The 13234-nt window shown below is 37.2% G+C and overlaps 1 protein-coding gene across 5 annotated transcripts in view; it reads right to left on the bottom strand.

Annotated features, from left to right (window-relative positions):
• Positions 1-13234, bottom strand: part of SLIT3 (slit guidance ligand 3) — a 508988-nt gene that overhangs the window by 100756 nt on the left and 394998 nt on the right. For all 5 annotated transcript variants that reach the window (XM_035562875.2, XM_035562874.2, XM_035562876.2 and 2 more), the window contains 3 exons: positions 9605-9748; positions 6352-6495; positions 952-1115 (listed from right to left, as the gene is read on the bottom strand). In XM_035562875.2, the coding sequence (XP_035418768.1) occupies positions 952-1115; positions 6352-6495; positions 9605-9748 (452 nt within the window). The remainder of the gene's footprint in view (positions 1-951; positions 1116-6351; positions 6496-9604; positions 9749-13234) is intronic.

Raw genomic sequence — 13234 nt, 5'->3', positions numbered from 1 at the left:
GTTCTTTTTTTTTTTTGCATCCTGCCACCACATACTTCTCATTCACCATGGCTGTCTGACTGACTCTATGATAGAGAAAGCTCTGAAGTATGCAATGTCATTTTCTTGACCAAGATTTTTTCTTTCCAAACTAAAAGCCAGTTATTCTTTAAAGACTAAACTCATTTCCCTTGACCTCAGAGCCCAAAACACGTTGCCTTGCTGCCACATAGCTTGACTAGGACAGAGTTCATTTCTTCTCCAAACAGGCAACTCCTGTGACTCTTACAGCTTCTTCAGAGGTATGACTACCTGCAGCTCCAGCATATCTGGGCTTGACAGGCAACCACAGCCTCCAAGTCAAGTTAGCAGTGCATTCATCAATCAGTTTTTCTCCTCGTTATTTTCTCTAAAATCTGCTTGATCAGAAGACAGAGAAAGGAACTATCTGAAAAAATAATTAAATTTAAGGATTTTTATTTATTTAATTATTTATAACCTATATTGACCCCGCAAAGCATTAAGCATCACTGAGTCATTTCAAGTAGCATCTAAGTTTTTTTTTTCTTTTTCCCTATATTCATCTCTTCTATTGGTAAAACTGAACAGTTCCCAAATATAAAAGACCTTCCAAGCAAAGCCCATTCCCACAAGCTTCAATGAGTTTTAACTAGCTGTATGAATAAGGAATTGGGAGGAAGAGCCAGGATTATACCAGTATTATACAAAGCAGAGCATCTGTCTTTCATAAATTTATTCTTATATTTAGGTGCAGATGGCAGAATTGCAGAAAGTGGAAAATGAGAACAACAATAAATTCCTGATAGGGAACAATAATCTTCAGCTCTAAATGGCTGTCTTCCTTATCTCTAAACTGAAATGTTCACCATGAATCATTGCTCGATAGGCAGGGTGGCTCTCACACAGATGTCAACATTACCATAAATGACAAATTGAACTGGATTTTCTTACCATCACAGGTGAAATCCTGGGCATCCACATCTTGAATTGGAATATCCTTTAAAAAAAAGGGCTTCAAGCATCGGGGATTTCCACTGACGATTCTCTTCTTTCTCAACCATTTTCCCAGCCAGGCCAAATGGCAGTTACAATTAAAGGAGTTAGCCAGCAAATTACTGAAATGGAACAAGACATAATTGCATCAAATAAGAACATACAGAAATACTTAAATAACTGCAGAAAGAAGACAGGTTCCAAGTTGAAGCTCTTTCCTGCCATCTGTGTCTTTGAGATCCTGTTCTGTTCTACACATCGGGCATGTTCTACGCAGGTTTTATAGTAGGTCTAGGGTTGTAATTGTAAAATGCATTTATGTACACATATGTATGTATATAAACCAAAGTACTTACTGCTATAGCTATTATTTAGACATACTTGCATCGCTAACAGGGCTTTATTTACAGTGTATTTCAACCCAAGCGACAGCTGACATCCAGGTCTAAACTCATGTCACACACTGACACACGTATGGGTGATCTTCAGTCTGATTACTTCAGGCAATAACATGGAAAAGCTTAGCACGGCTAGCCATTAACAAAGACCTACGTGTACTACTTCGTATGTGTACAGCCACGCTAGCTTAGCACATTGTTCCTGGCCACAGCGCACCCATCTTTCCACCTGCCTGTGTTACAGATCTGTGCCAGGTGGGAGCTTCTGGCAACCTGGATTTGGGTTGCCTACAGAAATACAGAAATAACAAGGACAGTATTCTGCACATACATACATATATACACACATACATAAACTATGCAGCACTGTCAGCTTGAGCCACTCCTTATCAAGCTTTCCTTCTAAGGTCAGTATTATCTGTAGTGAAAAGCATGTGCTTTTCTGCCTTGTAAAGTTTGTGAGGTCTGCATCAAATCTTGCTACAGCTCCCAGAATACATTTAAAATACTGCTGCAGCTTAGCTGCAGCACTGTGGTGCATGGTACCCAAAGCAACCACTTGACAGCCTTCTAAGAGGAAAGGATTCTTAGTGTAGCTTGTGTTAGCAACATTTAAAAAAAGAAAGCCTTATCCATTCTCTTGTCAAGCCATGAAAACATAAACGCTACGGCAATTTCTCAGTTGAACACTTCTAACACAGATATCTATATAAAATAAAGGTATTACCCATTTGTATTTTTAATAGCTTGTGATTCTTTAAATGAAAGGAGTATAAGGTGATGTTTGTTTTAAGCAACAGTCTTTCTAACTTAGCTCGAATTAGAGCTGAGAATCTTCGAAAAATCTTTTTTACTGGAGTCCTGTACCGAAACTCCTATACATTATTTGTATGTAAGAGTTTTATGAATAAATTTCAAATGAAAGCAAGAGGCTGATATTCCTGGTAAAAAAAAAGTTGACTATCTTTTGTACAAATACAGAAAGAATAATAGCCTCTAGGGTTGCTCCATTGAAGAAAATGAACTGTCAGAGCCCCACACATGGAAAACGAAGTATCCAAATTAACACTGATGGAATTCCCACATCATATGTAAATATGTCCAAGGATTATTAATATGGTAGTACAGAAAAAAAAAAAAGATGATAACGAAATTCCTCTAAAGCACAGTGTATCTTAAAAATGAAAAAGTTTCCTAAAGAAACACATGCTTCAAATACAGGTGTAGTAGCTGAAGACCTTGGAAATCTTCACTTGCAACATACTTTTACAAACCTAACCACGTAGTCAATATCACAAAGTTTTCAGCCAAGCAATTCCTTCAGAACACAACAGTGCTGGAGATGAAAACATCTGGCACAGTTAAGGTGTGGCAGCAAGAAAACAAACCCAAAAGAATTTCTAAATTATATAGGTTCTAGGTCAACACTACATAACCACAATATGATTTACAGCTGCTCTCCATGTAGTAAAAAGGCTTACTTCAGTCACTGCACCCTTTAATCACTGCACTAGCCAGGAGCTCTGGGTGTGTAATTACACGTAGATCTTGTAGAGACTATTGTATTGGTGTAGAGGGAGAAATGGGGAGGAGTAGAAAACTCAGCGTAATGCTCCATAATAAAAAATACTCAACCTACTTTATGCTGACTAGGTTTCAGTGGCAAGACTAATTTTGCTGTATAAAGGTGAATAAGTGAACAGGTTACATAGGAGCTTTCAGTCAGAAGAAGCAGAAAAGTACTGAAAGTATTACTCTGCTTTTGGGGACTTCATTTCTGAATTGTTTTCCATTTTCTTTAATCCATAATGGGAGCACATGCAGGATGCCTTGTATATTTTCCATACTGACATACTTTGGCATGAATGTTTAAACCAAGCATTTAAATCTCCAAAGCTTAGTGAACCAATGCTCCAAAGGTCATTTGTTCCACTGATGGAAGGGAGTGAGATCATATTTGCAGAACAACTTCCATGAAACAAATCCTTACAAGGAAGTAATCCACTATTAGAAACAAACAGCAGGTGTATATAATCAGGTTTCTGGAGAACCAGCAGCTCTGAACATAAGGAAAAACTTTCAGAAACATTCATATGGTCAATCTGCAGAATGCTCCCATCAAAATTAATAAGTATGCCCATTCTACAGAGGTTGCTTTAACTTAATGTGCTACTCCTCATTAGCTGACAAAGGGTAAAATATCAATAAAAAATATTTAACCCTTGGATTACATTTGGTTTATACTTTTCCTAAGAACTAAGTGAGAAGTTGTTACATATAAATGCAATAGAGAAATAAATCTGTTGTTATGAAACTTAAATAACTCTGGGAAAAAAAAAAAAAAAAGAAAAAAAAAGAAAAATTCATCTTGTCACAATTTACACGTCCTCCTACCACTTCAGTGGCACCTAAATTTAATTCTTGGTCCAGCTGTAGAGAATCCACTTTCTATTTTAATTTCATATGAAGGTGACATGCCCACATACATACTCTTTCCACGGCAATGCTGTGATGCAGCTTTTGGAAAAATTTTAAGATAGAGGGTCTCTAGAGTGCCATGTGGGACAAGAGATCCCCTACAAAAACCAGTTGAAAATCTAGAACAGTCAATAATTTTCAGAAGCTTTATCTTGGAAACCGGCTGTTCAAGTGGAGCTCTCAAACCACAAACAGAAATATTGGACAGGCAGATTGTTTTAGAAATTCATAATTAGTAATCAGAGTTCCTACATGTAAGATAGTGATTTAACCACTCAAACAGAAACAAAGCAATCAAGCTTTTAGCAAAGATGTCTTACTAACATTAAATTCGTAAGTGCTTCCTCAAGGACATAGACATATTTTTAAAATCAAGGGTGAATAGAAGTCTTGAGGGATGAAATATTCATATCCTGTTAGAAACATCTCTGTTAAAAATTGCAAAGTAGCTATGGAATATTAACTATTTAAATGAATTCTAGTGACCTGTTAGAAAAACATGCTGAAACGCATCTGGATATTGTTGAAATTAGGCTGAAAATACATCCTGGAATTCAGGGTAAGTTTATATGAGAATAGCTGCATGTTTAATTCATGGAAAACCAGTTCTGCTTACAAATCTGCCCAGTTGACTGTGTGAGGACTGAAAGACATCATTGAATACCATGTATGCAGAAGTACAAGCACATTTCAAATTAGCATGCTAAATACTTATTTTGACCAGTAACACATAATAAAAACTGATATTTTTTCACCAATAACTTATAAAATAAATGTTCTTCGTCTATTGAAAACCATTAGTGCACTATTTTCAGAGCTGTCCATGTTTTGATAATATCAGTGAGGCTGACTCAATGAGCAATAACAAAAGGAGCAATATTTTTTTTAAAGTGCTGTAAATATGCCAAGATAAAAAAGGAAAGAAATGTTAAATTTTGTATTAATTTCTGGCTCACAGTAATAGATGCAAAAGTGAGTCATTGCAAACCCTGATTAACTCGCAAAGTGTGGGTTGAAAAGGAAAAGCAGGCATAGTATGTATCTTCAGCTGTGTTGTCATTTCATATAAAAACCTACAGTGGAGTGCTGCTAGGAAATTAACACATTTGCATTTTGCATTTATATGTGAAATATCACTATGGCTTGTCTAGACTACAATGTCTGAAGAAGTCAAAAGCAAACCTCCTCCTGCCTTAACTGTCCATGGATCAAACACGAAGTGAAAATGTGTCAAAGAACATAATTTTTCTTCAAAAAACAGGTAGAAACCTGCCATGAGATGTGGTTTTAAGTCCATGCCAAAGCAGTGCAGTCTTACTAGCAGCAGCTTTAACTGCTGATCCTCTAAATTGTAATATTCTATATCTGCAGCTGAAAAAAAGAAAATTGGGCATCTTCTAATAAAATATGACAAAAATGCTTCCATTCAAACAAGACAGGGACTTTATAGACTGATTCAGAGAGTCACAGCTATTAAGGGATGCACAAAAGGAAGTACAGAAGCAACTGTGCAAGAAGCAGGTAGGCACTGCTTGCAGCACAGTGAGAACAAGATTTCAGCAAGTACCACTTGATTTGTCCCATGACTTGAAAATGGTCAATAGAAATAATCTGGTTGTGTTTGTTTCTTGTCCATCAGTTTCATGGAGCTTTGGGGGTTACAGAAAGTAATGGAAGAAAAGTCCAGGTTCAAAACCTGAAATGCAATAGCTACAATAGTTTGTTTTGGTTGGACAATTAAAGTGTATTTTCAGGGCAGCGTGAAGGGAATTAATCAGACAACTTACAGTAACAGCAACATCAGGGTCCATATTCACAGCTGGAAACAAAGAGCAGACTTTCTCTCCATATTTATCAGTCTGTATTTTATTAAAATGGACACCTCACAAAAGGTATGTACAAATACTTGAAAAGCAAAGGAACTACTTCAAAGAAGTACACAGAAATATAAGAGAATTACCAGAAAAGCTTAGATCGGAATTTTTAAATTCATGTTCAGTAGGACTGGAGTGTTTTGTCCTCTTAAGTTCGTCTGAAAATCTAAGCATTAGCTACTAGATTTCTTCTGATATTTAACTAATTTAAATGAAATCCAAGAATGAATGCTGTCCTTACAAAACTAGACTCTAGTGAAATTAATGCAATTCTGAATCTGAAGAGGTTGTTTTCCTTGAACTCCTCCTGTGTACTGCACTAGGTTATAACATAGCAAAACACGCAGTCATCCTGCCTGAGGCTGGCAACATCTGAGCTTTTTCAGCCACTCTAGTTGAAGCAGTTCAAATGTTTTTCTGAATCATACCCTGAATCTTTCAAAGACAACCTGTGATTTCAGTAGGATAGGATTTTCTTTCTCTAAATGAGGTTTTCCAAATATGAATAAGTAAGCATTTTGATTTTGAAACTCAAACGCTGTCTCCTCAGAAAGAAAGCATGGAATAAAGGCATCACGATGTGTTCGTATTGTAAGAAGATAACTTACATTGTAGACAAAGAGACTAATGTGCTGAAGGCTCCAGGGGTGATGGTGCTGATATGATTGTCATACAGAGAAAGAAGTCTCACTGAGCTCAGTCCAGCAAAGGTGTCATTGTTTATACAGCTGATAGAGTTGCTCCTCAGCATCCTGTGAAGATTAAAACAAGGAATTAGGAAATATTGGGAGGGGATATAATTTCAGGTGAGGAGGCCCCGTTTCTAGGGCATCAACAGATGGTTTGGCAAGTACTGTGCTCTATTTTTATTGATTGCTGGAGTACAACACAGCTAAAAGAGGGCTAAACTCAAACAAACATCGTCTTGTGAATTTAAAATGTGTTTCTTCCACACAGCATTAGAGGCTGATGGGAACTCCACATCTGAAATTAGTATGCAATCAAAATTACAACTAGTGGCAAACTTGAAATAAACACTCAAGTCTGTCCATTTAGTAAGTATCTGAGAGCAAGTCTATATGTATTTCAGAGACCAACTGAGAAAGACTGTCAGAGGTTATGTGACAATAATACTAACTGCATTATTTCTGCTTCTATCATGGATGTTTTTTGTAATCCACATTGCAGAAGTACGGAAGGAAACAGCACCCTTAGCAGAAATCAAGGAGTAGCTTAGGAAAGATTTCCAGACCTAAAGCAAGCTCTGAAATCTCATTATAATAATTAATTGACAAGACAGAAAGCAGTAACCATTCTATAAATTGTTCTTTGCTCAGTGTTTGTACTAGATGAATCAATGCTGTGTTTTGGAAGATACATCTCTCTGAGTTGTTATGGTAACAATGAACTCGATGATACAGCCTAATTAATTTGAAAGACTGCAGTATTTTGTATCTCTGCACAGCAAAAAGAGTATGTTACAATTCATGCCAATCAACATCTGGATCTGTAAACATAACCACACAGTTGTAATATTTCTACTTAGGTGAAAAATTGTTCCATGATTAAAGCATACTACCAGAAATCCAGACAATATATGCAGCTCATGCTGCCGTTCCAGTGAATTGATGCTCTCAATTAAGGAGCGTTCATTCTTTGGTATCAAATTCATGCAGTGAACAAGGACAATTCAGACTCCCTTAGAAGTCTGGATTTATATCTATTTGAATCCACCAGTCGGGCATTTACATACTTAAAAAACACCAAAGAGAGATTAACTGTGCAATCAAACACTCAGCGTTTAAGACCTGGACATTATGCTGCTTTAGCGTTACTGGTCTCTACACAGAGTTATCACCACAGCCACTACAGGTGCAATGGTTTTGGTGTTGCAACTAGAGTGAAACTATGTCAGAAAAGAGTCAGGAGGCAGAGAGGCACATGCCTTACATGTGGAGTACAAAGCTGCTTGAAAGCCAGGTCATGACCACGAACTCTAAAAGGTAAGAGTAAATAAAAGAAATAATGCCTTTAGTGGCTCAGGTCACTCTTGGAAATTCATATACAGAAGCATTTTCTCTATTCTGTACGTATCAGGCAGTCGTTCTGCAAGGTGGGATGACTGAACTGGGATGTCAATACATCAATTCCATGGTGATCTACTGCCTTTTAGAAAACAAAGTCCTTTAAGAATGACTGTCCAGCGTGACCTCTTCATAAAAGGCCACAATTTTGGTGCTCAAAGTCAGTTAATGGAGATATATATGTCCTTCAAGCCAAAACCTTTGGTTTTATACCACAGCATACTATGCACTGTGTGCCCTTCCTGAAGGAAAACTTATACTTACAGAACATCATTTCATGCTGTGTATATTTAGACTGCTTTATCAGCTAGGGAGAAATTTAGGTCAGGTCAGCAGGATAGCTTGAATGTTAAGTATCTTTTTATTAAAAAAATGCTGAATACTGCTTAGGAGCACTGCCACAGGCTGCTTTACATTATGAAAATTAATTTAGTATCTATGGATGGTATTTTAAATTCCCTTAGTAAAATGCATACATTAAAGAACAGATGGCTGTAACCACAGAAAAATAATGCTAAGGAATAGCAAGGGAAAAGTTCCCCATTTGTCATTACAGGGCAAAGGCCTCCAAGTGAAGCCTGGATTTTATTTTATTTTATTTTTTTGTACTTGAGTAAGGGCTGAAAGGATTATGTGATGATTTTGTGCAACATAAGAAGCATTTGCTGCTAATGAATCAATTGCGGATTTTAAATTTCATTTTGATTCCTAGAGTCTATTTACTGACAGCAGCCGCCTAGGCAAGTGCTTTCTTTCTATGGCAGGGAGACGGTGCAAAAGTGGAAATTCTTCACATACAGATCATACACATCATCTGGCATGAGTCTTTGCTGTCATCAGAAACCTGACCGTTTTTCAGGATGGGGAAAAGGAATAGATTAGATGCCATCTTGAAATCCTCTCTATGATCCTTCTTTCAATACATTTTTTAACTTGAAAATAAATTAGTGCTACTTGCTGTGAGTTTATGTACAAGTGTTAGTTCTAAGAAGTAAATTACAAAGTTGTTCTAAGAGCTCAAGTAATACCAAACCAATTTCTTATGCGTTTATGTCCTATGTCTCATACATGCCCTCCCCAACCACAACCACATTAATACTATATCCACAGGTAATTTCTATGGCAATCAAGGCTGCAGCTAGCCCAAAGTCATGCATGTGTTCATGGGCTGGCACACCTGGTACAGAGTGAATGGCCAGCTACCTTCTGCCAGCAGGACTACAACATTACGGTTGTGCCTGCCTTAAAGTTGCTTAGCTACATCTGTATTTGGTGGTAGCGATAACTTGAGCCTTCTTTTGCTAGCTGGTGATTTCATATGGTTTGTAGGACATTAAAATCTTTTATGTTCCTATCCTCCTCTGAGGTTTGGTTTGAGCAGACCAACAATTCCAATTTAGGTAGAGGACAGGGGTGTGAGGATGGACTAATAGGTAGCAAATATGTTCCTAAACACCTTGTTTCCATAGGAAATAATAGAAGTATGCCAAAAAATGCCCAAATTTGACCAATGACATGTTCACCATCAAGTTGCTCCTGAAACTTTTGAAAATCGGTTTTCTGGTTTTCTTCCACAGAGGTAGAAGATAAATCTCACATCCTACCCAAGACTAGAAATTTACTGAAGGTTTCATAACACTGAAACAAGGCACTGCTTTAGAGTTTGCTGTCTAGTAACAGATTTTAACTGTTTTTTAACAGATTTTAAGTGCTGCTGAACTTGAGCACTACCACTCCAGTTACAGAGGAACAGAGAAAGACAGATCTTTGCACTTACAATGTCTTCAGCCCTGTGAGGCCTCTAAACATTCGTCCGTGTACTGATTCCAGTTGATTCTCTGTCAGAATCAGTTCCTGCACTCCTGAAGCTCCATCAAATGTGCCTTCTCGAATCTCCTTGATCTTATTATTGCTCAGATTTCTGGAAGGAGACAACCAGAAACAGTAAGAAAAGCATTAGTGTTTTATTCAAAACACACATCATCACACTGGAAGGACGATGGAAGGACGGACAGAAGGGAGGTAGGTTATATGCATCTTAGTGGTTATCTAGGAAAACATTCAGTCAGCAAGGAGAGAATACAGAAGTTCAGAAGTACACCTAATCTTCTTACAAACAGCTCTCCTTCACTCTGCTCACAAAAAACACAGAACACATAATCAAGAGTATTTAAATCCACAGATTTACCAGCTCTCATACCTCATCTCATTGTTGCTTATAAGGGTCTCAGACCTACAATAAATGGTTTTCTAACATCAGATTTATGTTCTTGAACTTATGGAGACTGCTGAGACTAGGTGCTCTGCAATTAAATCAGCTACCATTAAAACAGCTACCACCACACATTGAAATATGGAGCCCATTCATTTAGTGTACCAGGACCTTTACTCTTTTTAAACCCAGTGCTTCTGTAAGATAAATAACTGTGTGACTGCATGTATCTGATAAAAAAATTTTATATGTACAATCATGAACTCCCAGGCATTTAAATTTAACACCATCATTCAAAATGAAATGCCTATCACTTAATTCTCAGTTTACGTCTACCGCAATATACAACATTATTTTCTAAATATTTACTCTGCCTATACAGTCTCAAGATGTTTGCTTATAGATCAACATTGGGGAACTTCAATCTAGAAAGTTAAATGAAGTTCTGATGAAATGCAAAGTGAATCTTCTGAATATTTCATATTTGTGAAAAACTCAGTGAATAGAAAACTTCTGAATGATAAAATGACCTTAGAGATGCATAAAAATAAATGGTTTTTAATTATTTAAAACACTTATATAAAAGGCCTTAAGCACTGTAAGACCTTGGGCCTCAGTCCTTCAAGCATGTCCTTATGAAGCCCTGTAGAGATTACAGTATGTAATCCTATTTGTGTAGGCCTTTGACAGGAAAAACTATTTATTGTTTTACTGTCTACAATAAAAAAGAGAAAGTAAAAGATACTCTCTTGTTCCCAAGAAGATGCCAAATTCCAACACTATTACTCATACTGAATAGCATCTCATTCCAGAAATGATCCCACTACACACGCAGAATGAGTAATAGTTTCAAAACCCAATTCCAGGTGATATAAAACAAATGACAAAGTATCAGATTAGCACCTGGGCTACAGTGCTCATAAGAACAGGCAATCTTGTTGGGATAAAAGCTGACAGAAGACATGGCAACAGGACAGCCTGGCCTCAGACACAAATAATGTGGGTCTTGCTCTTTGCAGCAGTCATCACTTAATAAAAAAAATGTTGAGTCTTGGAGATATGCTTCATGTGGGATATGAGTATGCTGGTTTATGTCTGCTGAACAACTGTCAGACATTGGGTCCTACAGCATGTGGTCCATCACCTCTTGTGCTTTCTGCGATCAGAAAGAGTAGCAGTATGCCAGCAATCAGCCAAAAATGATATAAAAGTATTTAGAAATACTCACAGGTTTTGCTTTCCAGGGGTTTTGTACTTTGTCTAACGCTCGCATGAAGAGCTTATGTGAGTTAAAGCAAGTCAAAGACGGATATGCTTACATATGCATTTAATTTGGGTGCTCAGCTATTTCTCTAATGGAAATGTTTATACCTCAGCATCTCTTTTGAATGCTGGCATAAGTAATTGCTCCCAATAATCCCTTTCCTGGTAAAGATCACCCCATGATGCTTATTTGCACAAAAATAAATGAATAAATAAGTAAATGTTTGTGGTAGGAAGGGAGGGTGAGTTACTATAATACAAAGACTTTAACTTTCAATTCACAGATTGCAAACTGACCTATACTTGTTGTTAAGAAGTTTTATTAGTTTTTACCATCTAAAAGATATTTAGTCACATTTACTAAAAACGGGTGCAATTTTAATGGATGATTGGATACTCCAGGCAAAAAAGTAAATATTGGAGAGGAAGGCTGGCCATAATTTGCCAAGGAACTGGCACCTTTAAATAATCCAAATCATCTGACTTTTCTTTGCTGCCAAAGAACTTCTGCAGATAGGCAACTTCATTCATCTGAGTTAACAATGCCCAATCGTTTCAGCAACATAAAATTATCCAAAAATATGCTAGCAGTTGCAGAAAAAGCCAATTATATGTACCTTTCCCATGCACAAGTCTTGAAAATCCAAGATTAAATGCTATGACAAAATCAAAGTTGCAAGGCAGCGAAAAGACAAGCTTAACAATAACAGAAAGGTAAGGAAAATACTATCCTGCAATCCCACTTGGAGTACTGTCAAAGCAGATGTTCTGACAATCCAGATTTCTTAATTTGTCTCCCTAAATTAAGGTTTCCCTTATCAGAATGCAACAAAAAAAATTGGTAGATGACAGCACTTATTCATTCAGAAGATGTATCATCCTGAATGTCTGACCCTCTAGAATAACAGACATGAGAAATTACATACTTTTCAGTCTAGAATTACCAGAAAAATAGTCAACTGTTGATACAAACCTTAAAAAATAAAAGCAGTAAAACTTTGCCTGCTTTCCAACTCAGAGAGCTTTAGTCTGTCCTTCCCAGCATGAAAATAATCTTTCATATATAATGACCACAGCACTTGACAAGAAACGTTTTTTTCTATCAGAAAACTTCTGACAGAGTTTATAGCAAACTCCCATTACAGAAATGCCTCATCCTCTCACAGTGTTAAGCTTCTATCAGGAAGTGTTCTTGAAATACTGGAAGACAGTGGAAAAGAAAATGAACCTTGAGTATTTACCAAGAGACCTATGGCCTCTGGCACAACCCAGATGGGAACCTATAGTCAACCTGGTCACTCAAGAGGGCTATTGTTTCCAGAAGGACCCTGATCTACCACGGTGATAAATTTTAATCCTATTTCCAGACTTGTATTTTGGGTAAGAGGTCAAAAGAAATTTTCAGAAAGCCTGGGTTTACTTTATGTGTGGCTGTGAATAGGAAATGAACAGATTTAGGAAGCTCTCAAGGTGAGATTGTTCACACAGCTCACTTTTCAGTCAGATTTTATTTACCTTATGGCTAAAGTTTATGATAATATTATTTCTGTTGATCTTCTAACTTCAACACAGAACAAGCTGGATTCTATTCAGTCTTAACAGAACCATTCATCCTGCTGTACCTGCTGGGTCAGTTTCAACATTTCATCGTGGTATTCACCACTGAATTACCAGCACACGCTGCTGAACTACAACGAGCACAACCACCAGAGTGCAGTCCAACTGCAAAGACTCTGCTTGGTCTCAACTTGCATTTTATTGTTTTAACATACAAACAGCCTGTTCTGAATGGGGTTTTCCCGAGAATATTTCAGGCTGTTGGTGGTGTGTGTGGAGTCTTTAAGTATATTTTGGGAGGAAAACCCCAGAGCAATTGCATTCTTGTGGAGGAAGGATGTTTGCTGAGAATATTTTACAGCTCTTACCAACAGT

Source organism: Cygnus atratus, chromosome 14 (assembly GCF_013377495.2).
Source record: "Cygnus atratus isolate AKBS03 ecotype Queensland, Australia chromosome 14, CAtr_DNAZoo_HiC_assembly, whole genome shotgun sequence".
Lineage (NCBI taxonomy): Eukaryota > Metazoa > Chordata > Aves > Anseriformes > Anatidae > Cygnus > Cygnus atratus.
This window is presented reverse-complemented; position numbering and strand designations above follow the sequence as displayed.